Source organism: Cephus cinctus, unplaced genomic scaffold, assembly GCF_000341935.2.
Source record: "Cephus cinctus unplaced genomic scaffold, Ccin1 Ccin1_scaffold0153, whole genome shotgun sequence".
Lineage (NCBI taxonomy): Eukaryota > Metazoa > Arthropoda > Insecta > Hymenoptera > Cephidae > Cephus > Cephus cinctus.
In genome coordinates, this window is record NW_014332881.1 from 1,658,033 (window position 1) to 1,683,688 (window position 25,656).

Genomic DNA, 25,656 nt, shown 5'->3' on the forward strand with positions numbered 1-25,656 from the left:
CTAGGTAGAAACTCTCAATGCGATACGTCCGGAGTGGTTGTGGTATTTTCTTACGAATGACTTAAGGTAACCTAAGAGCAAAAAAAAGAACTAGCAATTGCTAGTCAGACGCCGGCTACCAGAGAATAATTTCGAAATTTGCCCTGAAATGTTCATGACGCGTAATATTACCACATAGCTTTTCACTTTCAATGATGGTCTAAGACTCTAGTGGGGATTTCTGGAGTGAAGCGTCTATATAGAAAATAAACAGTGATGGGACCAGCTGCAGTTGCAACAATGTTCCGGCACGTATTACCTCGAGTAGCATAAAGCTTTGTGCCCGTGATCGACAAGGACCAGCAGCTTTGCCTATAGAGTTGGTCACGTATTACCTCTCCACTCAGTGTACGGGAGCTGCCAACCTTGCCACTACTCCTTTTACAACCAGTCACCCATGCGAGTAAGTAATAAGGTTCGTGATAGAAATTAACGAAGTACCCTGCGCCAAGTATTTTTGATCTTTTATTAAATTTCTTTTTTTGATTACCATTTCTCATCAACCTTAACTTTTTACTGCTGGTAAAGGATATCATTGAATCTTTTTTCTCCTCCTCCTTCAATTTTGTTCTCCCTTGCTCTTCTTCTTATCAGTCTCCCATGACTTCCGGCAGATTCCCCACATCCGCCGCCCTCGTTTTACCCCTCTGGCTCTACAATCGATCTACATCCAACAGTCGATTGGCCCTCGTTAATCATGCAGGATGAGGTCCTACTTCGATTAAGCGCCGTTTTCGTGTGTGCTATCTACAAATGGTCGCGCAGGTAATCGATCCTGTTTACGATAGGAGACTACTACGTGTCAAGGTGGAACATATTGCCAGGGCTTTCCAAACGATCCTTATTACTCCAGGATCCTAAATCAAGAGTCTGCTAGGTGAACGAGAGGTAAGACATGTATGATGTAGTGCAAAGAGGAAATTTATGAGCTGCCATCTGTATTTTATATATGAAACTACATAGCATCATACTGATGAAAAAAATTGTAGAAATTTTGAATTTTCTAAACAATTAAAGACTGATATCAACACTGCGTAGTATTACAAAAATCAGCGTAACAAGTCAGTCGTGAATAATAGCAGCAGTTAACGCATGTTGTTCCAGTTGGATAACACGTAAGAGAGTTTCTGCAGGACAAGGAACATAAAATAATAACAGTGCATTTTGTATCAATAACAAGAATTTGTGTAACGAATATTATTGTCGAATTATTACCTGATAGAGAAAATCACGGAAGTCACTCGGTATCAGAATTCAGTGAAGTAAGGTATTCGTGCCTGTTTACACGGTACTTTCTGATGCCGTTTGCGTATTTGCCATGTTTGCGTTATTAGTGCTGAGTATCTATTTGGTATTTACCGAAGCTACACTTACGTCCATTATTGAGACCAGCAAGGGTTTTGTACAAGGAGAGATACTGGTCACAGTACTAAATTCTCTAGAGTATTCCTCCTTCAAAGGCATCCCTTATGCTCGACCTCCTCTTGGCCATCTAAGATTCAAGGTAACTCTAACGGTAGTGTAGGTACACTTAATTGATTCCGAAACAGTTATACGGTCCCTGCTTACCCAGCCTCCGATAGAGGTGGACCGGTGGGATGGGATACTTCAAACTACTCTGGAAGGTAGTCCATGTCCGCAGATAGACTTTCTGTATATGAATTTGACCGGAAGTGAAGACTGCCTTTACCTTAATGTATATACGCCGAAGGTAAAGTAAATTTTTAATAAGAAAACAACTTTTTATCAGTACATAGATCCTTTTGTTTTACCACAGACCTATTTCTACGACCTGAATAGGAATCTTAAGCCAGTAATGATATGGATATATGGCGGTTCTTTCAAATCGGGATACTCGAATAGTTCTCTGTATGGACCAGATTTTATTATCGAGCAAGGAATTGTGCTGGTTACGTTTAATTATCGTTTGGGTCCATTGGGTATTTTATTAAATACATAATGTTATTATTTCATAATTATCTTTAGTTATAAGTAAAATGAAAACGTTGGATTTTATTCTCACAGGCTTTTTATCGTTGAATCATCCAGCTGCTACTGGCAATGCTGGATTGAAGGATCAAAATTTAGTGTTGAAATGGGTGCGCCGAAATATTGCTAAATTTGGTGGTGATCCTGATAACGTTACACTTTTTGGCCAAAGTGCTGGCGGTGCAGCTGTAGAATATCACATGGTTTCTGACATGTCCCAAGGTACAACATTGTATTACCGCAGTAAAGAAAATATTTCTCCAGTCCATAAATTTGCTTCTATAATGCTTTTATGTAGCCTACCTCCGTTTATATGAAGTTTAACGATAAAATCGTGGAAATCCTAATATTATAGGGTTATTCCATCGCACGATTTCCATGAGCGCTTCTATACTTTCTTCCTGGGCTTTTCATTCGCCGACTCACGCCACTAAACGAGCTTTTAAGCTTGGAAATGTCCTCGGGATTGCTGCCACAACAAAGGAAGACCTTCTTCGGACTTTATACAAAATCCCTGCGTACGAGCTGGTAACAGCTTCTGAAAAAGTGAGCAAGGTAAGTGACTATCAACGCGATAAGTGACAAGTAATAACTTTACACATCATTTGCGATAACGCGTCACAAGAAATTTTGACACTTGAATAAGTCATTTTCCTATAAAAAAAAAATTCAAATACCGAATACAGAAATTTATGACCAACAAGATGCTATGTCGGTACAAAAAATATTCTTGTCTCTTTAATGATCTGCAGAATGTTGGTGTAGCACTTTATCTCACACTCATACTTTATTCATTTTTAAGTAAACATTCCGTTTCCTAATTTCCACAACTGTAGGTAGGACCCGCTTTTAAACCGACGTTAGAGAATTTTCGAGTCTCTTCGAAAAGCCAAATATTTCTTTCGGAGTGCTCCCTGAGGAAATTTGTCGCAGGGAACTTCAGTAAGGTGCCCCACATGATGGGATTTACAGCATATGAGACAATACTCTTTGCGACGGGTGAGTAATCCCATTTCACATCGAGACTGGATGAAAAATTGAACAATGATACATAAGATATTGTAAAATTTTAATATCATCCGTTAATCGTTTTTCTGTCAAACATTAGAAAATGCCAAGGAAACGTTACGTTCCGTATTATCATATTTCGGTCCATTGCCTTCTAAACTTTTTCCAAATTCGAAATACCTGCTCGATCCAAAAAACTCTAACGCCGTCTTATCAGATCCTACCATCATGAGTCTGATTAACGTAAGTTTCACGGAGACAGAAATAAGAGGAATCTTTCTAATAGATTTTCTTACATTCATTTTTCTATCCCCAGGAAACCTCGGATATCTTTTTCATAGCCGGCATAGACGCAAAGCAAAGATTACTCAATGCTTATGGTTCCCGACCAGTGTACTACTACAGATTGTCATTCGACACTAAATATTCGTTACACAGGTTATACTACAATATCGATTTAGATGGTAGGTATAAAAGCCAGTGGCAATTAAGAAATAGAATATTCGTCCAAAAGTACGTATGGATTGGCCCAGTTAAAATTATTCAAACCAGTCAAGCACCTCACTGTGTTTACACTTAACCAAACCATTCGTTATATAAGAAAATACAAGTTGTCAAATTATAATCTTTCACTCATATAGGTGGTCAGTTAAATATTTTTTTATTTAATGACACGAGTTTCAAGTTTAACGAATAAGTAACGAATGGCTGTCACGTGTAACGTAGCAATGAGACGGTTGGACAGTGTTATAAAATGTCGACGTTTCACGCCACTAATTGATTTGCGTTAATCCAATTGATTAAATAATATTGATACAGTGAGTCTTCGGTATTCTTCCTTATCTTGTTTTCATTTGTCTCTTAACGTTCTTATACCAACAGGCACTGCCCACGGAGACGATATAGCCTACCTCTTCTATACTACACTAACGGATATCCCATTCAGTAAAGAAAAGCGACTATCAGTCACCAGAGACAGAATTGTTCGTATGTGGACGAATTTTGCGAAATACGGGTAAAGCAATTCTATTACTATTTTTTTCCCTTTCTCTTTATATATATTTTTTTGCTTCGCTTTATACCACGGCGCTCAACCATTTGAACGGCCTATTTAATCTTGTCTAGCCGGTTCGTCATGCTGCGGCTGGCCATTCTCTCGAATTGCACGAACGCGCGCTCGATTTCATGTCGCTTTCAATTTATTGCTAGCCGATAATTTAATGGCGCCACTATACAGCGTTACGCATTCGTGAGAATTCACGAGTTTCGTTCGCAGGGATCCAACGCCGCGTGGGACGGACGACAGTTTGCTGAATGTATTTTGGCCCGGATCGGGATCTTCAGGAATACATTTGGAAATTGGTGATGAGCTTTCTGTAGGACCGCGACCAATTAATTTGCGAGTACGGCTTTACGAGCTGGGTACAAAAGTACCAGTACAAAATGGATGTATATTCCCATTCTTATTATCCTAATTGAGTTATTTAAGTAATTATAGTAAAACGTCTACTTATTTGTCGTCGCTTATAAACCAACGAAGGACTCTGTGAATCCGGAATATATTAATTGATGAATAAATTCAAATTATACATTAATTACTTTGAAGATCTTACGTATAAAAGATCCTCTTGAATTTTGAGAATACCTTTTCACGCTCTTTAGCGTTGTTACATAACAATTCAAGAAATAGCATAATTATCTAAGTAGACTAATAATTACAACCAAATGGGTACAAGGTATCTCATCAAAACTAATATTGCTCTTGAGAGTGAATATCCTGGTGCTGTATAGCAAACAGAAAGTGTACAAAAATTATCTAACTTGATAAGACTAAAACAAACGTAACCATGTAAATATTCATAGGCAGCCATAAATAATTCAAAATCACAGCATCTCCACATCCTAAACTTACATCGATATCCAGCAGTTACCATTCGTGCTTTTATCTGTATGCTACGTATCAAGAAGTCTGCGTGAAACGCGTGAAAAATATTTACAAAACATCGAATTGTTCGTATTAATTAAGAATAATTCATGTATGCCATTAATCGTTACATAAATATTTCATTGTTTTTGAAAAGATTTAAATAAACGTGTATCTGACTACTTGAAGTTGACCGCAGAAGTAGGCTAGATTCTGTGACAAAAGCCAAGGGTGTCTCCCATAGAGTAAAATACGATTGTGCCTTTCGCAAGACTCGTGACTGTTTCAAGGTCATAGAAATCTAATCAGTTTAATTACTTCCTATGGTTCAACTTTATGAATGTATATAGTGTACGGCCGAATACCCGTGGCCGCACTTGATCCACGGCTGTGCTTGAATGAAATAGTTGCCTCTCTGGACTTTGCGTTGTATCTCGTAAAAAGGAAAAGAAGGAAGAAAGCGATAGAAAATAAAAGGAAGATTAATAAAAAGGTAAGCTCACCTTCCCTACTATGCGCTCGGCACTTGGATTAATGAATTCTCACAATTTGTTTAATGGCAATTAAAACTTTCCGCGCTTTTCATCGGGTACGGGGATACTCTTTTAAGATCTTCAAGAGTTTCACGGCTTTGTTTATTCAAAGAATTTTGCTACCTTGCTCTTTCGAAGATACCACTTCACTTTTCTCAATTGGGATTTCACAGTGTGTCTGTCACTAATGTTTAGGGCGTATATATTTTCATAGTATTTATTATATATTCGAGAGTATTTAATGTATAGTGATCACCCATTTACTGACTTATTACTATGCACTCCTTTTATCAGTACTTAGTCACATATCTGTAGGTTTTTCTTATCGGTATGTTATGTCATAGCCCACGAGTTTCTAGCTAAAACAAAAATGATTATATGAAGACTTTACAAGAAAAATTACTTTTGGACGTATGTGTTGTCTGAGTAGATATAGTTCTTTCGAATTATCGATAAAATTTCAAACGTCCCTCAGTACGCCATTCAACGGTATACAGTACATGTAGCATCAAAGCGGAAGCTTCTCGTATTTTACAGTGGAGTGACTCGGAAAAGCATATAGACGTAGATTATATTATCGAATTGAACATATTTATCAAATATTTGTCACCGGATTGTTCGTCCATGCAGAATACGCCGATTTCATTTGGCATTTCAGTGTGAGAACTCGTCACGCTCAGCCGATCGCCAAAGGAAAACCGTTCTAGCACCTGGTGCACTTTATTCTGTAAAAATAAAAACGTTTAAAGACACGCTGCGAACGATAGGAACCGTTTGATTCACCATTACCAAACTTTTTATTATCAAGGTTAAACGTCCTGTGAGAAAACTCAACTCCCTTTTTTTGTCATCAATTTAATAGCTAAATGCCACTCAAGCATATAATTTTGGTATGGGTAGAGCAGGCAATTGTGCGTGAGAATTTCGTTCATTATATCTTTGCAGAAAGTTTTTAAAATGTCCTCGAACGCCCCGGAATTCATAATCCGGCGCCCGGTATATCAGCAGGATGAACTTCATCGTATATGCAATTATACAAAACCTAAGAGAGTTCGTAAGTCTTATGACAAAATACTATTTACTATTGAATCCTTATAGACAAAAAAAATTATCGATTGATCACTAATGAATATTACGTTAGTCAGTAAAACAGTGTCAAAGAAGTGCAAGAGCTTTGAGCTACAAGACTTCTTGAAGAAATCAATACCTATTATTGATTGGTTACCAAAGTATAACTGGAAGGAAAACATCATGGGGGATCTTGTGGCTGGATTTACTGTAGCTGTAATGCATATTCCTCAGGGTCTGTCATTTCTGGACGATATTTAATATCATAAATACCACAGTAAGACCATTAAATAATTTAATTATCTCCCTTCGCCAGGAATGAGTTATGCCCTCCTTGGAAATGTACCACCTATCGTTGGAATTTACATGGCCTTTTTTCCGGTTCTTGTATACCTAATTTTTGGAACATCTAAACACAATTCAATGGGTAATTAAAGAATTCTATTGTAAATCATCAAGTATCATTGTTCATGATTCTTGTCATTCTCACCCTTGTCGCTCTATCAGGCACGTTTGCTGTGATTTGCATGATGACTGGAAAAACTGTATTAGCTCATAGTTCCACGAGTAATTCGATGACCAATCAAACATCCTTGGACATTAGTTCTTTAGAGGGAACTGGAAGTATATCATACTCCCCTATAGAAGTAGCAACAGCTGTGACGTTCACAGTAGCCATCATTCAGGTATCTTGAATAAAAATTTGTAAGGTCACAATGGTGCAATATAATATTTCATAAAAATCTTTCAGTTGTTCATGTACCTTTTTCGTCTTGGTATAATATCGACTCTTCTGTCGGAAACGTTAGTCAGTGGATTTACGACGGCAGCCGCCATTCACGTGTTCACTTCCCAGGTGAATGGACTCCTCGGCGTTCGTCTACAAAAACACAAGGGATTTTTTAAATTGATTTTTGTAAGTAATAACCGGTCTGAGGAATCTAAGGAGAGCATGGAATTCCGAATTTCCTGCTTCTGATAGAAACTTCTTTTACATTTAACTATTGCAAACTACCGTACATGTAACTTTCCCAATAACCATATAAGACTTCTTGTCCATAATAAAACTCATTCTCTTTGTTTCAGACTTATATAGATTTGTTTAATAATCTAGACGACATAAATATAACTGCCATGATTATTTCACTTATCACTATCGTCGCTCTTGTCTTTAACAATGAAATATTGAAGGTGCAGTGTTTTTGTTTCTACATGAATAGAAAAGCGATCCTCTTCAAAGAGTAGATACGAAATTTTATTTTACAGCCACGAATCGCAAAATTTTGTGCTTTTCCAGTGCCAATTGAAATGCTAGTCGTGGTCACTGGCACGTTGGTGTCGATACAAATGGATTTACCTGGAGTTTACAACATCAAAACTGTTGGGCATGTACCAGTCGGGTAACAACTCTCATTCATAATCCGTTTACCGATAAATGACATTTATTAGAGATACCATTACGGATTCAATCAGCAATTTCTGTTCGATTTTCAAGATTACCGGAACCAGCTTTGCCTCCCATATCTCTAATGCCCGACATATTGCTGGATAGTTTTATCATCGCAATGGTAGCCTACACAGTAACAATGTCAATGGCACTGATATTTGCTCAAAAAAACAATTACGAAGTGGACTCGAATCAAGAATTACTGGCTCAAGTGAGTTTACAAGTGAAATCTAGTATTTGAATAAATATTTACTTTCTTTAAAAATATGTCTCAATAATAAAAACACGCAATGTTCACTGTCCCTGGACATTGTTCATGCGCTATAGCGGGCACCCTTTTTTAACGTTAACGACTCTACGGAAAACACAGAAAACCTATTAGCGGATCCGACGTTTTCAGGGTTTCGGCAATATGGTGGGATCATTTTTCTCCTGTATGCCCTTCACAGCCTCGTTATCCAGATCATTAATTCAGCAAACTGTCGGAGGCCACAGTCAATTGGCCAGTCTCGTATCCTGCACTCTCTTGTTATCCGTGTTACTATGGATTGGTCCATTTTTTGAGCCATTACCACTGGTAAGTTTCAAGTTGAACATCAGAAATCCTACAGCTTCTGACAAAAGAAACATGCCATTGAAAATATTCACAAAAATTACAGTGTGTACTGGCTAGTATAATTATAGTAGCACTGAAGGGAATGTTTCTACAAGTGAAACAATTTTGGCAATTTTATAAACTCTCACGACTGGATGCTGTAGTCTGGATGATGACTTTTCTCACTGTTGTCCTTCTCGACATTGAATATGGTTTATTAGTCGGTGTTATAATCTCTCTGGCATCATTGATAGGATTATCAATGCGTCCTTATACCTGCAAACTGGGCCTGGTACCAGAAACTGAACTTTATCTTGATGTCAAACGATACAAAGGAGTAAGGCTTTTAAGTTAATTTAAAGATTTGATCCATCAAGACCAGAGAGATTAATAATATATAATTTACATTTCCAGACCATTGAGATTCCTGGCATCAAGATGTTACATTATTCCGGTGGATTAAATTTTGCTTCAAAACAGTACTTCAGGAATAAGGTGTACAAGATCGCCGGCGTGACGCCGGAAAAGGAGCTAGCCAGACGTGTTAAGCAGACTGCCAGGAAAGCTTCCCCAGGGGACGACAAAAAGGTGACTCGACGTTAATTACTGTCCTCGAGGGAGTTCGCAAGGGTTTATCCTTAGCACCTTATTATTATCCGCCATAGAAAATCCATATCCGCTTTTCACTTTTAGGAAGGTATCGTGAATGCCGGTTTTGAAGGATACACAACTCCTACACAACCAGCAGCAGTGGTAAATAATTTTTCCTTGCCAAGCTTGAATATCATTAGCATTGTTCTCCATCCTGCTGCTCTTAACCACTTCGACCACAGAGTAGCGTCAATCTCTATAGCGTAACCCCATCGAAGTAGTTGATATAAAACTATTCTTCAATTTTGAGTACAACATCCAATTGTTTTATTATTTCACAGCTGCGAATATTGATCCTCGATTTCTCAGCCTTGATTTATATCGATCCAACCGGTGTGGCGACGCTTAGAAGTCTCGTGGATGAATTCGCAAAGATAGATGTGTCCGTCTACATCACAGGTTGTTCAGGTAAGTAAAATGAGTTATAACATCTCTCTAAAAAATATAAATATTTATATTTATAATCAATGATCTTCGTTGCTCACTTGAGACCGTGAATCCTTCCACTTTTAACTTTTCCATTTCCTGTCTTATATCTTACAATTCTGTAGATATACAGGCTGTTTAATTTGTACGGTGCTGCATTTCAATTTATTGCCGTAGGACCTGTATACGAGACGATGAGAAAATGCAACGTGGCTGAATGCAAAGAAGGTCACTTCACGATGTTCCCGACGGTGGGAGATGCCGTGAACTTTGCGCACTATGAGAGCAACCTACGTCTGACCTCAATTTTAACAGTCTGTAACGAACAAGAGGAAGATACGTGCATGAGCAGATTATAATCAAACTGATAGGTTAGGATTATTCCTTACATAAGTATTTATTACTACCAATCAATTTGGATTGGCACGAGAGACGAGTGTATATTATATGGACTTCCATTGCTAGAGGAAATACCTGAATTTTGATACAGAGAAATTTGTTATTTAATTGGGGTGATGGATACCTGACATAGAGTATATCCAATCACGAGTAATGGATGTCATCAATATCTACCTCAAATTTAAATTACTTATCTAGATTATTTTCAATAAGATATATATGTATATCTTCTACATCTTGTTTGATGAAAAAGAAACAATGGATCATAAAGTTCTGCCTACGACGTCAATACTTTAGATGACTAATTATATACATAGTGGAAAAGCAAAAGGGTACACTCAAGTCGTATGTTCTGCATGGCATAGTATATAGGAAGATTGTATCTGTAGGGACTTCGTTATACGTGAGTTGAAAGAGAAAGGGTCATGAAAGTTGATACAGGAAAAGATTAAGAGCAGCAATAATGCCTTATTTCGTAATTCATCGTTTCGCGAGCTTCTTTCTTTGCATGTACATTGTTTGCACATTCCTGACAATTTCGAAAGCTTCGCGACATCATGTGCCGCGATGCAATCGATCGACTTTTTTTATCAATACCCAATACACGTAGATTACTGCGTTTAACATGTGCTTTGTCGTTAAATGTTAAAACGATTTGCGAATAATAAAGAGATACATGCGAAACATTTTTCTGGCGCTGCTTACAATAGCGCAAAGTTTCACTCAGAGAGAAATGGGTGACTATTTATTGTAATTTATTATTCAATAATATTCAGTAGTTGATTGTAATTTCACCGCTTTCATGATTTCCATACAATTTAAAGATTATCCTATTACCTTGTCGACGCAGTGAATGAGCACCTTTGCTATTTCATTGACTGATCAGTGCTGCAGTCCATCCTTGACTTTACATTGGCTTTCCGCCATTTCTGCCTTGTGACGTCATGGCTCACGCATGCGCAATTCATCAGTTCATGGATTCAGTACACGACGTCCACGTCGGTCGCGTCGATGAAAGCCGGCGTGTCTCTTTAGGATTTTTGAAGTATTAAACGATTTTATTTATCATGAATGCATGTTTACAAGCGTTGCGGTCCGTGCCGACGCATATGGTGAGTTAATCGATGATAAATTATTTTTTTCTTTTTTATATATTCAGCCAAAATAACAATAGTGAAGATTGTCTCAGAATCCTTGTTATGACAGGGGCAGCAATTTTTAGGTTATGCATTCCCGTATGTTGTGCAGTTTAAGTTTATGCAGATGCTTGTTTTGATTATTACGTTTTAAATAATGAAGAGAATATAGTATGTGCAGAAGGTGTCACGTCTATTAGAGAAATGACGTGGTAAATCTTTCATACTAATAATAGGTTATATAATATCACTCGAGGAATGCCTATTTGTTTCATTTTCATTCCCTATTATTACTCTTCTCCCATTACAATCTCCTTTCTTGCCAATAACTGTAACCATGTAATTAGGTTGTTATTAAAGTACATGCTTTATTTATAGGACTACGATGGTCAAGCAAGGGCTGAAAAATTATCTAGGGTCATTATAACACTTTTTGGGGTAAGTCTTGATCGAAATGTTATTTTCTTTGAATAATGTATTTATAAAGATTCATTATACTTTTATTATATATTGTTTCTTAATTAGGTTGTTGGACTTATCTGGGGATATGTCATACAACAATTCTCACAGACAATATACATTTTGGGTGCTGGATTTGTAATGGCTGCAATTATAACAGTGCCACCATGGCCTATGTACAGGCGCAAACCGTTGGATTGGCAAAAGCCTCAGACTGAAGCTCCTGCTAAAACAAAAAAAAAGAAATAATTAACAAATCAATATAAACATTGATTTTTTCATATAATCTATCTATACTGTATATTACCATTCTTACAATTCCAAACAAAATACGATACAATAAATGTGATTTATGTATTTCTCCCCATTAAAAGGACTTGATGTATTGCTTCCTAATTTAAAATCCCTATTCCTATACAAGTCACCTTTTATCATTCATTATTAAATCCAGGTGCTTTAATTTTTCCTTGATGCGTTGTTCTCCGCTATTTTAGTTGCCGCCTTAATCGAACAGCTATCCTAATAACAATTAACAGGCATTTACAAACGTACCCGTCATTGGAAATGTTCCAGCGGCACTTTCTTCAACCCCGTTCATGATAATTTCTCTGCTTTTCGCAACGTGCGGTCATATTTTCCAAGCGACTTACTATTTCTAGCAAATCAAAATCAAACAACTAGTTACTTCCACAGCAATAGCACAGCGTTAATACAATAGTAAATAGACATTTACAATAAAATATGTCACATTCAAAATCAATTAAAAATACGACTGATTGATATAAGTGGATGGGTTTTGCCAAGTCATCGCAAAACAGGATTCACGTAATTTCAAAGATGAAACACTATACCAAAATGTTGCGAAACACTTTCTCTCTATATGAAGGAAACTATAAGTATGCAAGTTGCATTACTTCCTGTAACATTGTCTGCCTTTTGATAAAAAGAAGAAAGAAAAATATTGCATTATCAAAAATGCAGGAAACTCCTCATCAAGGTGCAGTGCACTGGTATTTATTTTTATCGATTTATAAATATTGCTTGTAAAGAATTTTTCAATGGAGAATCTCTCGATGTATAATCTATAGAATTGATGAAACAACCGTTAATGACTATACGGTTTTTTTTAAATATTATGTCATTTCCAATAAAATTATTTCACCACGAGAAACCATACTAGTGACCTTTTCTCATTTCGTTTTTTCAAGATGACTGATTTATTGTTACTACACATGGCACACATCTTCCACGATGGTGCTCCTACGAAAGAAAGACTGGAATTCGGATTGAAACTCATGGCGAAAGGAAGCAGGAAATAAAACGGGAGAGAAATTCACTCGACCACCTGTCTGGTGAAATATATGTATCCCCCTGTGCGTGCATTTATATACACTCATGTGCTTATATTATATAGTACATATAGTATATGTATAGGGAGTATATGTAACATGCGTAAATAAATGGGCGAGGCATACGTATAATTCTGCGGTGTTCCTTCTTTTTTTGTCTCACTCGTAGGATGGAATTATGGATGGAGATTGCGTATTTCTTTCTAAATCAACCATTTAAATGACATGGAGTATTTTTAAAAAAGTTACAAAACAGCAAGGCTACCACTCCTACCGTGCTTCTCACTCTCTTCTGCTTCTACCTGTCTAGCAGAAATGAGGATACACCTTCTTCCCCGACCACGTGGAATTCGAAAATGTGCGTTACGCAGCTACGTAACGTGAGCGATACACACTTCCTTAATTTACGTAACCAACCGATCCAACGGCATCCCTCCCACCCTTATCCTCATGGGAAGTTTTGGCATCGGATCGTCCTTTATAAACACATCGCTGACCACTAAACGCAGAACTGTATCAGCGTTCGGAAACGAATCACAAAGCCTTCAATATGCAGTCTCGCGCTATTGCTGTGAGTAGAGATTAATTTTTTAAAATATAATTTATCACATCGCTAGATAATATTTCGATTTTTACCGAATTACAATATCTTTTAAATCTGTCTTGACTATTTCTGAATTGTGTTCAGTGTGTTTTAAAATACATGTTTATCATGAAAAAAATTATTTACTCACTCGACAATTTAGCGAAATTTCTTTATATTAGATTTTTAAAAATTTGATATAATGTGTATCAAGTTTATGTTATAATTAACAAACTTCAATTTCTTAACAATAATTTTGTGCACTATTCTGGTCCCATATAACGCAAACATTCAGACATAGTTTAGCAACATTTTTGAAACATATCAATCTGTTTGTTACGTTTCAGCAATGTTCCTAAAACGTATCGGAATGGTTTGTGCTGTATGGAGTAATGTAGAATAATACCATGTTTAACTAAGAATTATTTATAACACAGCAAACCTTCATCGTCCTATAGTGATTCTGTGTGACAAAAAGTTTCTGCAGTCTGAAAGCATATGCTTTTTAACTGCAAGACCATTTTTCTCATATAGTTTTGCATGACAATCGCCCTCGTGAAAGTTTCACATAAAGCCCACTGACAAACTCCTAAATTAGGACAACAAGTATATTCATTCACATTGACGTCGCGTAATCGCGCTGCAGAAATATGCAGAAAGACTAGTGAAACGTACAAGAGAATTATTCATTCGAATCGCGTCAACGTGTACGAACTAAAAGTCACACCAACCGTCGTACGTTAAACGAGCAGTCACAAATTCACAAACATGTTCCAGTTGCTCGTCTTCGCCATTCTAGCCGTAGCCATGGCAGCACCAGCGCCAGGTGGATTTGGCGGTGGCCAGTAAGTATTTTGAATTTAAATTATATCTACAAACGCTATCCACAACACTCATAAATTGATTTATACCAATTAATAGTCGTTCATTAAAACATAATCACTTCCCAATTTAACTTTCTTTTTTCGAGAAAAATCTATATATAATTTTCGCCGGAAGTCTTTTCGGCTACGCTAGACTAATTGTGAACATCTTCAATGAACTTTCCAGTGAACATCACGTCATCCATGTACCATATCACGTGCACACGGTACATCATCATCACGTGAAGAAGATAGCCTACCCTGTTCATCACGTAGAGAAGGTCGCTGTACCTGTACCGATTCCAGTACACCATGTTGAGAAAGTTCCAGTACCTGTACCTTATCCTGTTCATCATTACGAAAAGGTTCACGTGCCTGTTCATATTGAGGAGAAGCCATGGTGGTAGAGATGACAGTGTACTCTAATTAAAAATAAATGTATACATACTCGGTGAGTAATATGACAAGGACAATACGATCCTTATTCAAATTGTGGGGTTTACATTATTCAAATATAGGGTGTTTATATTATACAGGGTTCTACATGGAGTTTCAGTATGTCAACTAAGATATACCCCGTTTGTGTTTACAGGTCGTTCATCATCTTCTAGATTAGCCAGGATGACGATTTTGCTTAAGTACCAGCTAAATCCTTGGAGCCTCAAAATAATCCAAGTCGTCGATTGCACAAATATTCTTCCTCGGTCAGGGGATAGATGTATAATTTAACGAAATCAAACACCCGGTACAAGGTGGTTCGATACTATCCAAAAAAGTTATAATAGATGAAACGGACGTAGTAGATGTACGTTTTAATGTATAGAAATGTTGTATATAATTTCATTGTTTTTATGTTGTTTTTTTTGTAAACAGTTTTTTTTTCAAGAACATGCAATTTTGCTTATTCCATATTCTGTCTCTTATTGTATTTCCTTCTATCGATTATCTCCCATACCCTGTGTGTTTAAGGCTTAAGAGAAATGTATTTTTATTTTTCTCCAAACATCCTAAGGGAATATTGATTTTACGCAATGTCAAACACGTCGTTCGGTAATAAATTTTACTTTCGTTTCGTGTCTCCTTCGTCAATGGTATCGCGATCGAGAAATATTATTTTCTCTGAATAATCCCAAAACCTGCCGTTTATTCAAATTTGAGCCAGTTCTACGATTTCTAATTGCCTGTCAGTTTTCATTGCCGTCTAATTTGTCTAATTCTTTACGTCTAATTTGTATAGCAGTACATCTCTCTACAAATTTTTAACACGATTCACTCATCCATTTACGAGTATTTCCTCGTTAAAGTCAGGACTCGTAACACGTATTCCCTATACCTGGCCAATAAAACGCGCTTGTTTTTTTTTATTGCATTTGACTCGTCCGCGCAATTCCGATGAAAAGCTAGTATGTGGCAAAGGAAACAATTAGGAATTTTTTAGATTTTTAGTCAGAACTTTTTACTCATAGGATGTATTGATAGACATGAAAGAAGTCGATATTTATTACGAAATCTCTCGTACGACGGCTGACAAGAGAGCGTCGGTGTATATACGTATACACCTACATCCACTGTGATTCGTGACCGATGCAATACCTTTTCGGTCCGTAGTAATACCTTAAGTGCGCGTGGTACTTAGATAAGGGGAGACAGTCCTAATGGCACGCAACGCTCTAATTAAAGGTCTGACCGACTAAAATTTCTTTGAATCAACTTGTATCTGCTATCAAAATAAAACACGAACTTTCTAAAGCTTTAGATTAGTTCACGACTCGCCTTCGTAACGCACGTGTTTGCTAAGCTAAATCACTGGAAATCACGTTACTTTATTCTAATGACTATTAGACACAGAGTACCCCGTATACATTTAATTAATTACATAACATCATTCAGAGTATTATGAAACAATTATATACGCATGTTTCTGTGTATTTTTATTCGGATATAATTTTTTATAAACAAAAACAATTTATATCTTGAAAATTATGATTGACTGTTAACTAAATTGATGATGACTATTATAATGATGAAAATTGATGAATTTTTCACCAACTATCTTCAAGGTGCTCATGATCATGGCCTCCATCATGAGACTTGACTGGTATATAGATTTTTTTAACGTGGGTATGATGATGTTCATGAATCAAGTGTGGTACCTTGATTATGAAATGTGTGCTAGAGAAAAAAAAAGAGTATTATGAGTAAAATAAATAATTATTTTATGTAACTTAATAATTAAATAAATAAAATTTCAAGTGTTATACTAATAATGTTTTAATTACATACTGATGGCCTCCATGTCCACCTCCTGGTCTTGGCATCGAGGATACTAGACTAAAAGCAATCAGCGCAAGAAGTAAAATCTGCAAAAAAATAAATAAAATAAATTACGTATTTTCAAAAAAAATAGACTATTTTATTTTAATACAGAAATTACATGTGTCTGCTTTCTTCATGAAATCTAATGATAGACACGTTACCATCTATAATCTTCATGTTTGATGTTATCATTATTATTGTAAATAAATTATTTATTATATCTAATTAATAATTTAATCACAAACACTGACTATTAGTTTAAAGCACACAGCACTGTGTTCACATATAAGATTTTATTGAACCAGCAATCACGTTTTATAATCGATACTTGATTTGTAGCTTGTACTAAAACCAATATTTATTTTTTGAATAAGAAAACATCAATGCGTTACAATTAATTGAAGAAAATCCACAAATAAGTCAGAAACCAGCTAATGGATGTCTAATAAATTTTTACCGGTTCACAGAACAATCAAACTATTAATCAATATATAAATACGTCTTTTGTCTTTCAAACGCACATATTTCAGAAATCCGGCCATGTTGGTAGCAGCCCGTGCACTCTATCCTGTATAGGAACTAGAAGAACTACGAGATTCCTGTCCGGCAAGCCTTATAAACGTAAACGTAATCAGTGAGTGGTGCTATAAAGGAACAAAGAGAGTTAAAAATATTGGCCTGCCTTACTCTGTTCAGTTACTCTCACCAGCTACAATTATCCGTCCGCCATCCGTGCATTGTCGTAGAGTCGTAGCAGTTCACTTTTTCCACTAGAAAAACGGAATAAGTTTTAAAAAAGTAGATATAACTTGTGGAGACTATATTTTATTACAGACTGAAAAATTGGATATTACTTTTAAAGAAAATATTTTACTACTGGTAATTGAATTACCAGTAATCAATACTGTGGTTATAGTATAATCTGATCGATTCTCGTGAAAGTTTTCGCAACGTTAAAAGATCAGGCAGTTATCTTTTATAAGGTAATATCATATCTCACACAGATACATCATCACACTGATGCATAATTAAATGGTGGAGAGAGATGTTAACGATGAAAATATTGGATATTTTCAAGAAAGTGAAATTTTCAATGATTCCACACTAGAATATTAATCGCGCTCGTGCTACGCTTATGATACATGGAAAGTCTTCCGGTATGCTCTTTTCTTTTTTCTAGAGAACTTATTTCCTTTTGCCTGTCTGCCTATCGCCAATTTCCTCTAGGGCAAATTTATTATAACGATTTACACTGAGTACCTTTCTTTTCATTATACAATTTGAGTATGCTCCATTATGCTTATGTGGATGAATTACGCAAACATGAAAGTTTACAGTCACTAGGCTCACGAATCATTGCATCATTACCTTTCATGATGTTTTCCACCAAATACCTAATAACAATAATCCTGAGAAACCATATTTATATGGTTACCACTTGAAGTTGGCGCGGTCCACGTGATTACTATCAATTCCTATGGTGGTGCCATCTTCAGGTCAGATCATTAGTTCAGAAGGGCCAGAATAACCTTGTTAACAGAGTCACGTCGTTACTTTCAAGATCACTGCAATCACTCTTTGATAATTACTGCTTGTTCTATTAAATGAACAACGATCAATCAAGTCTATTCATTTAGTTCCTAATGGCTGTGATTTGTAAACACGTCGCTATCAAGTTAAATCACAAATCGTTTCATCTGCGTCAGCCGAATCAAGCAGATGACAAGAATCCAATTGAAATTTCTCCGAGGTATGTTGTACCCAGTGATACTTGCGTATTATTATTTTTTCCTTCGTCTCCGTACTTTAATTTCTCTTGCGCAAACGAAAGTAGCCTCCATATATCTGAACGATATCATTGACGCAAGATTAATCGTATAATATTATAGTATGTGAAGCATTGCGATGACTGTGACGAGTGAAAACGCGTCGTGCTAATTCACTAAGAAATTTCATCGTTTTCCAACTGGTATTTTTGCATTACAATGTCGATCTACGATATATTCAACTATTCTGTCACTTCATTTAGAAGGCTAGAATATTTATATCACGTGCATCCATCCAACACCTAGTACATACGTATGAATATCTATGCTACACAGCATAGACTATGTAGAATAAAACATGACGAAATTCGAGCTGACGCTAAACAATGCAAAAATTCTGTGGACGTTTGGTATGTGAATTTTTTGCATATAGGAACTATTATCCAGATCTACGACTCCTCTTTTTTATTCTCTCTTTCGACACTCTAGCCAGCAATGTTCTCTCGATTGCAACAACGGGGCACCCGAATGTCCGTAATCCAAGAGAAACGCCCGCGAGAAAATCTCTGTCGAAATTTCATAATCCCGAAAAAAAGATTTGGTGCCACCAGCATCTACAATTGGTAACAACGCTAGAAAGGTATTACTCCTAGCGAATTTCTATACGTGTAATAGACACAAGTATATATAAAGATATAAAACAATTTATTAAAATAATACTTCAATAACACACGAAATATATACAAAAACGTATCATACAAACATAACAAATTCAACAAAATATTTTATAGTCTATATAACTGTATAAGGATGTGTTTATAATTAATATGAATATAATAATTGCTGATGGCGAGTGATCGTAATCCAGGATAATTAATCCCGGTAATTAATAAAAGTGCTAGTTTTCTAGATCGACTGGCTCTAGAATGCGAGATAGATCTACACGCAAGAGGATTCTGCTGATTTATCATTTTGATGAATATCAGCAGTTTTACTCTAGCTTTTAGTGAAGGAAGTGGAATCCTGGTTTTGTGCAGCCATTATACAGGAATGATACCTATACAGTGGTCATGTACAAAAGTTCAAAGGTGAATAGACCGCAACTCGCTCTCAATGGAATGAGTACACGGCACTGATTATAAAGGTTCAATGGTGAATCAGGCAGTTTTGATCTTATCATAGTGAAGTTATGAGCAGAATAAATGACTAAGGTTTCCATGAAATGAAGTCAGAGACGCCAGGCGTCTTCAGGTCATATGGTAAATTAATGGCTACACCATGAATTTCGGTCTTCGAGTCAGAATATGTTGAACGTTGTTTGCTGTATGAATTTAAGGGTAGCCAGAGAATCCACCATGTCCATGGCCACCGCCACCACCTCCAGAATAGGAATCACCACCATGGCCGCTCGAATAGGAATCGTAACCACCACCCGAACTGTAACTGCTCAGTCCAGATGAGCCACCATGACCACTGTGAAATATAGAATATAGATCAGCTCGTTCTTATGGATTATTCAATTGTTTAACAGTCTTTGAATTACCTGCTGCCAAAACCGCTGGATATCGAATTCCCGTAGCTGCTAGAACCAAAGGAATGATCATCACCTCCACTAGCACCATGACCGCCGAAACTTCCGCCTCCGTAACCTCCACCGATGTCGCCACCTCCGTGGCTACTGTAACCTCCTATGTCACCGTGGCTGCCTCCAAAACCACCGCCATGACCACCACCTCCGTAGCCACCAACGTCGCCGTGACCACCTGAAAGAAAGCGTTTTATATAAAAAGTGCTTTAGACGCTTTTCTTCATGTCTGCTATAAGAAAAAAATGGTAAACTCTTATTTTATTATGAGATTAGCACGAGACGAATGATATAATAGTGAAAGAAAAGTATATCGTCACGAATGTCCTTGAAACGTTCTATGCAAGAATGCAACTGAACGACATAACCTTACTTTCTCACGTTAGAAGGAGAAAGAGAGAGAACAGTCGGGAAATAGCTGGAATGCACTTGGTAAAAGTCAAACAACGATTACGATCTCGCTGAAGAGAGAAATCTTGTGAAACAAGAAGCGCAATGCCACTTGAGACAAGATACCAAAGTAAGAAAGTATCAAGATCAGTGTTCGTGTAATAGTTTTACAGTGTTCCTTTTGCAGCTGTGTTTTTTTAAAATTGGAATTCAGTGATAAGATAACGTTTTTAAAATGCCTGTCGCGAGCAGACAACAATAGGTACCTCCAAATCCTCCGCCAATGTCACCGTGACCACCTCCGAATCCTCCGCCAATATCACCGTGGCCACCTCCAAATCCTCCACCAATGTCGTGTCCGCCCAATCCACCTCCATGATCTCCACCGCTGATGGCTATGCTGTGACCGCCACCGAAACCGCCTCCGTGTCCACCACTAAAACCGCCGCCGTAACCGCCTCCGAAATCTCCGTGGCCTCCGCCAAAGTCTCCATGACCACCTCCGAAACCGCCACCATGTCCACCTCCGAATCCGCCTCCGAAATCGTGTCCACCGCCGCCAATATCTCCGTGGCCACCTCCAAAACCTCCTATTCCAGGACTAGTAATTTCGATGTGGGAATCGCCACCACCGTGACCACCACCACCGCCATGCTCCTCGTGGTACTTTATTATCTTTTTCTCGTGATGAACATCTTGTATGATCTTAGGTACGTGGATTCTTATATGAACACTGCAATGAAACAAGTATAGTTATTACTCATGAAATGTATCTTTTATACATTTAACCTTTGAGTAATGATACAACGATCATTCAATTAAACGATACTTACTGCTCATGACCGCCGAAGGTTGCAGCAGCAATGGCCAAAAATGCCGCAAGAATAAGTAACCTCATCTACGAACAAGATATAAAATGAATTGCTAATCCTTTTTGACAGGCACAGAATTTATATAAAAATAAGAAAAAAAAGAAGTAACTTGTATCAATATCTCCAGTGACGTTCTTAACAGATATCAATTAAAAAACCGTAAATAAAAAAGTTCCATAAATTTTCATAAAGAATCTTTATAAAATCTATATAAAAATTATTAATTCCCATAAGACGTTCCAAGTCCTTACGTTAAATCTGAGCGCCATGGTATCTCGTGATGGGCGCATCCCACGTTCTTTCCTCTTTTGCTCTGCTCTCTACGGCAGTAAGATATACACTGTTATATATATGTAAGATCTCCTGTGCCTATATATACCAACGTGAGGAAGTACCGGAAGGAAGGGTGGGAGATCGAGTCGCATGTGAGTCTCGAAGACGAGGAACCAAGTCGAGCCGGTTCCCCACTGCGGCCATGACCCACAGCAGACAGAGAAATTCGCGCTCCAGGGCGTTCTCCAAGCTCAATGATCCAGCGCCTGTACATCGTCTCGACGCCACGTGAACACGCGTCGCTATGCTTCGCTGTGTATCCACCCTGTGGGTATACGTTTCGAGCACGTAGATTCCCACAGTAGAAATAGTAGAACCTGTAGCAGTTGCAATCGGACACCTAATACCTTCTTTGAGATCCGGAATCGACCTTGCGATAAATCTAGTCTCGTTTCGTGATACCTACTGACATCGATATAGCGCAACTGGAATTTGTAAAGATCACTCTGTATGTTATTCCATCCTTAAGAAATTATTATACAATTACCCGTATGCTTGTTCCATACTATACAATTGGTAATCGATACCCCATAAAAATCGATCGATTAATTTTCAACTCGAATACGAAGCATCAGTTAGCCTGAACATTAACCTCAAAACTCGTCATTCTCATACAGGCAACAATGCGGAGTCAGATAACCCGGTTCATTAATCTTCGGGATACACGTGTACTGTAGATCACGAGTCAGGAAAGGCTTTCCATGTCCAGGGTAGAAAGTGACCCAGGAGTAGAGGTAGAGGTATCGAAACGGCGTGTTAAAAAATACACTAAAAGGTCAGGTGTAAATTAACACAATATACCTTTTTTATTTATACAGTTTATTTAATTTATTTAGAAATCTAAGGGCTTTTCAACGAACACAGTGTCTAATATGAGTATCGGTTTAGGCACGCAAACTCTATCGTTATTTGGCGTTACGGAATGCCTGTGAAAGCACTGATCTACCTAATATACTTCTAATTCACAGATCACGGTAATTACACATCTTTGATTTCACGATACGATTACGCGTACAGCCGTGTGGACACGTCGGGTTAATAGGAAAGAAAGTAAACGAGATACTGCTTCACTTCGTGCATACTTTACTGTGTATCACATGTGTATCATATGCTTATGCATATTAATGCGAGAAGAGTGGAATCTCGAATGCCACGACATTTCATATATGTGACCTCCAAGTCGCTCGTTTAATATTACATCTTTCGCTAAATAGCTCCATTATAACCTCCTTTCTATCTATACGATATAATTATTATAACCCTTTTTAATAACGATAAAGAAATTAATGTTATAACAGAGCCCTTATATTTCGACATTTTTATCCTGAATTTCATAGGTTAACAAATTTTATCAATATACTTGAATTTATTATAACCTTTCGGAGTAATGAGTAAAAAATGAGTACTTTTTCAACAGCTTGAGCACCTCTAATTAAATTGTCGAGTAGTGACTATGTACTGAAAAAGTATTTTGTCCATTGAACCAGATGGTGGATTATACTCGGGAAAAAAAAGGTAATGAGCTATTTTTATAAAATATAATGGTTTGTCTACATGGATATACAATTGATTATCAATTATGTATACTGCAATCACAAAATATTTCACAGAAACACGCTTAATTTGCATTTCGAGAGTTATCTCTGAAGTTGGTAATGGTGAAATGGACTTTAATTTGGAATCGACACGATCTTCATTGACTGCTATACCAAGTGGAGAAATTCTTGATAATTAATGTATAAGTACGTACATCAGCATAATGTTTGCTGCTGTTTATCTAGTTGTTGATTAAATGCCATAACTCTCATATTTCAGATTTCTTTCGTGGCTAATCCTTTCTCATCCTTTCAACGATAATGCATACATATAATTACGCCCGAAGTGCGTCGACCTTAACGAGAAGAATATAAAAAAGATAATCACGGCTGGAAGCATTGTTCCGATGGCAATTAAAAGAAAGGAAGATTTATATGGTATAATAATAATGCACATTTTTTAATGATACAACCATTTCTCACAAGCCAAATGTTTCTCGTCGAGAAATCCTGTGGATGGAGATCATCAGAGTAATTAGAATTTCAAGAATGCGTTAATTCCCTGCTGTCCCACAAGTAACGAGGACAAATTAATGTTGCGATAAGTCAATCGCAAGCTTCACTTTCGTGGATTAACACCATCCGCAAGTAACATAATAAAATTTGTCATTCGAATGATCGGATGACATGCCATCACGTTACTGAGAAAAATATGAAGATGCATGTTGGATCTCCTCTACGGAATCTTCAATCAGAAAGTGATGGCTCTTTGACATTTTATATAATACTTATACTACCTTCTCGATCGGTCATATACACCGATGCAACGGAAAGTGTTTCAAAATCAAATAGAACAGAGTTACCATATCCTTTCACTTCTATCTCATTAAGAGAGTCTTCAACTTGGGCTTAAATTTATTCAAATCTAATATGATTGCTCCAACAGCAAGCAACTCTTGGCTGTGAGATTGTCTCTTTGTAAAAATGAAAAGAAATACTTGAAAAGAATGTAAAAAAAATTTTAATTGCCAAGAAGTATTCCATTTAATTCAATAGATTCAATTTCTCACGATTACTAGAGTCTGTTCGTCATGACTTAAACTATTTTCATAAATGCCTTCCCCAGTTAGCAAAGGAAATCCGTAATAGAGTAGAATCTGACGTATCATGCTCCACGCTAGCCGACCTTCTCATCATTTCCAAAGAGATTGTCCTCTGGTGGTGGGGTCTGATAACGCCTATGGCAAGTATCGTCTCTTCCTCTTTGCGTTGCTCTCAGTCGTGGAACTCCTGGCGAATGAGAGAATGCTTTCATCGGTATCCTTTCCCTTTCACAGTCACTTTCTGGAGTATACACACACTATGCTGATAGAAGATAGACGATCTTTTGCCAAGATCAAGAACGCCTTGGTCATGGTTACCAGGTTGCTGCAAAATTCTTGAATATTATTCATTGACTTGGGACAGCTGCAATTTTGTTTAATTTATCATGTTGAATATCTTGTTTTTAGGTATACTAAAAAATCACAAAAACAACGCTTTCATACTTGTCCCAAAAATATGTTAAGATACATATGTATATAATGTCGCATTTACTCGGCAGTAAAAATAAGTAAAAATATCTCATACGTGATTTCATCCCACATTCCAAATGCTTCCTACGTGTCTGCTCTTAAACGGGTCAATGCCTTTGATGCATTCGCAATCAAATTTCCAATTCTCAGTTCAATCACGTTCATCGCACACCGTTCTACACATCATTAGATACTTAAAGAACCTATCGGAGCATACAAAGTAACTGCAGTTGCAAGAACAAAGGAAACATTAAAAGGACATATTATACTGAGCTACTGTTCAACGTTACTTAAAGTCACTGCAGTGCGTCGATCCAATAAATAAAAATGAAAGTCATCGATCAATACATATTGACGATATTATTGTGCCAGTTCTAATCTCGGATTTATACAGTGAGACAGAATCCAATCTAATTGCAGTTTATACATATCTTATGGTATATCATATATATACATATTGAATTTAAATTTTTGTTATTTTTTGACTTATACAGTCAACTTAAAGAATGTTATGGATTCCCTCTTTTTTAGTGTCAAGTTCGCTGTTCGTTATTCATGTGAATGGTGAAGGGGCGAGGATCAACGTGATCTTCTTATTGCAACAAACTTTCTAGACTTTCAAACACTCAACTGGTCATCGGCTCGTAGTGAAAGTATGAAAGGGATGTGATCCAAGTGACCGTGGCATTCGACGATGATTGTTCTTGTTCGGGATGCTGTTAATTGATCTGAGCCATGCTGCTGAATTATGAACTGAGGGTGGAGACGCTTGATGAAATCTAATGGTAGATTTTAAAATGAGGATATTCCTGGACC

General features: G+C 37.0%; 5 protein-coding genes and 1 long non-coding RNA gene across 16 annotated transcripts; 4 read left to right on the forward strand and 2 right to left on the reverse strand.

Moving 5' to 3' along the window:
• Positions 1-49: 49 nt before the first annotated feature.
• On the forward strand, positions 50-4,631 carry LOC107263424 (esterase B1). Of its 3 annotated transcripts, none has more exons than XM_015730620.2 (11): positions 50-442; positions 654-927; positions 1,590-1,750; positions 1,817-1,979; positions 2,065-2,250; positions 2,384-2,583; positions 2,865-3,027; positions 3,137-3,279; positions 3,353-3,500; positions 3,919-4,051; positions 4,313-4,631. In XM_015730620.2, the coding sequence occupies exons 3-11, from the start codon at positions 1,697-1,699 to the stop codon at positions 4,509-4,511; spliced, it is 1,389 nt and encodes a 462-aa protein (XP_015586106.1). In that variant the 5' UTR covers positions 50-442; positions 654-927; positions 1,590-1,696; the 3' UTR covers positions 4,512-4,631. The 3 variants fall into 3 exon arrangements, with proteins under 3 accessions (XP_015586106.1, XP_024936606.1, XP_024936607.1); XM_025080838.1 differs by lacking the exon at positions 50-442 and adding an exon at positions 1,144-1,543 and having other exon boundaries at positions 800-927; positions 1,613-1,750; XM_025080839.1 differs by lacking the exon at positions 50-442 and adding an exon at positions 1,125-1,543 and having other exon boundaries at positions 818-927; positions 1,613-1,750.
• Positions 1,966-11,007, reverse strand: LOC107263436. 8 transcript variants are annotated; one of them, XR_003058490.1, is made up of 11 exons: positions 10,917-11,007; positions 9,740-9,996; positions 9,010-9,642; positions 8,262-8,892; positions 7,325-7,441; positions 7,052-7,251; positions 6,701-6,970; positions 6,288-6,535; positions 5,464-6,218; positions 2,332-2,566; positions 1,966-2,214 (listed from the first exon to the last, which is right to left on the reverse strand). It is a non-coding gene; the product is annotated as an uncharacterized LOC107263436 (long non-coding RNA). The 8 variants fall into 8 exon arrangements; XR_003058487.1 differs by having other exon boundaries at positions 6,283-6,535; XR_003058489.1 differs by having other exon boundaries at positions 6,277-6,535.
• On the forward strand, positions 4,766-10,869 carry LOC107263422 (solute carrier family 26 member 10). Its single transcript, XM_015730615.2, has 15 exons — positions 4,766-5,453; positions 6,439-6,547; positions 6,635-6,796; positions 6,878-6,988; positions 7,069-7,247; positions 7,313-7,477; positions 7,648-7,752; positions 7,828-7,961; positions 8,057-8,219; positions 8,409-8,585; positions 8,668-8,940; positions 9,018-9,191; positions 9,297-9,356; positions 9,536-9,662; positions 9,858-10,869. The coding sequence occupies exons 1-15, from the start codon at positions 5,301-5,303 to the stop codon at positions 10,037-10,039; spliced, it is 2,274 nt and encodes a 757-aa protein (XP_015586101.1). The 5' UTR covers positions 4,766-5,300; the 3' UTR covers positions 10,040-10,869.
• A 28-nt stretch (positions 11,008-11,035) lies between the features above and the next one.
• LOC107263435 (signal peptidase complex subunit 1) lies at positions 11,036-12,047 on the forward strand. Its single transcript, XM_015730631.2, has 3 exons — positions 11,036-11,191; positions 11,594-11,653; positions 11,741-12,047. Exons 1-3 carry the CDS (start codon positions 11,147-11,149, stop codon positions 11,921-11,923), a joined length of 288 nt encoding a protein of 95 aa, XP_015586117.1. The 5' UTR covers positions 11,036-11,146; the 3' UTR covers positions 11,924-12,047.
• A 1,433-nt stretch (positions 12,048-13,480) lies between these two features.
• On the forward strand, positions 13,481-15,307 carry LOC107263434 (uncharacterized histidine-rich protein DDB_G0274557). Its single transcript, XM_015730629.2, has 4 exons — positions 13,481-13,594; positions 14,384-14,451; positions 14,657-14,920; positions 15,062-15,307. The coding sequence occupies exons 1-3, from the start codon at positions 13,574-13,576 to the stop codon at positions 14,874-14,876; spliced, it is 309 nt and encodes a 102-aa protein (XP_015586115.1). The 5' UTR covers positions 13,481-13,573; the 3' UTR covers positions 14,877-14,920; positions 15,062-15,307.
• A 4,010-nt stretch (positions 15,308-19,317) lies between these two features.
• LOC107263430 (glycine-rich protein DOT1) lies at positions 19,318-21,745 on the reverse strand. Of its 2 annotated transcripts, none has more exons than XM_015730626.2 (5): positions 21,650-21,745; positions 21,360-21,424; positions 20,807-21,259; positions 20,095-20,316; positions 19,318-20,024 (listed from the first exon to the last, which is right to left on the reverse strand). In XM_015730626.2, the coding sequence occupies exons 1-5, from the start codon at positions 21,686-21,688 to the stop codon at positions 19,883-19,885; spliced, it is 921 nt and encodes a 306-aa protein (XP_015586112.1). In that variant the 5' UTR covers positions 21,689-21,745; the 3' UTR covers positions 19,318-19,882. The 2 variants fall into 2 exon arrangements, with proteins under 2 accessions (XP_015586112.1, XP_015586111.1); XM_015730625.2 differs by having other exon boundaries at positions 20,095-20,314; positions 20,793-21,259; positions 21,650-21,744.
• Positions 21,746-25,656: the final 3,911 nt, after the last annotated feature.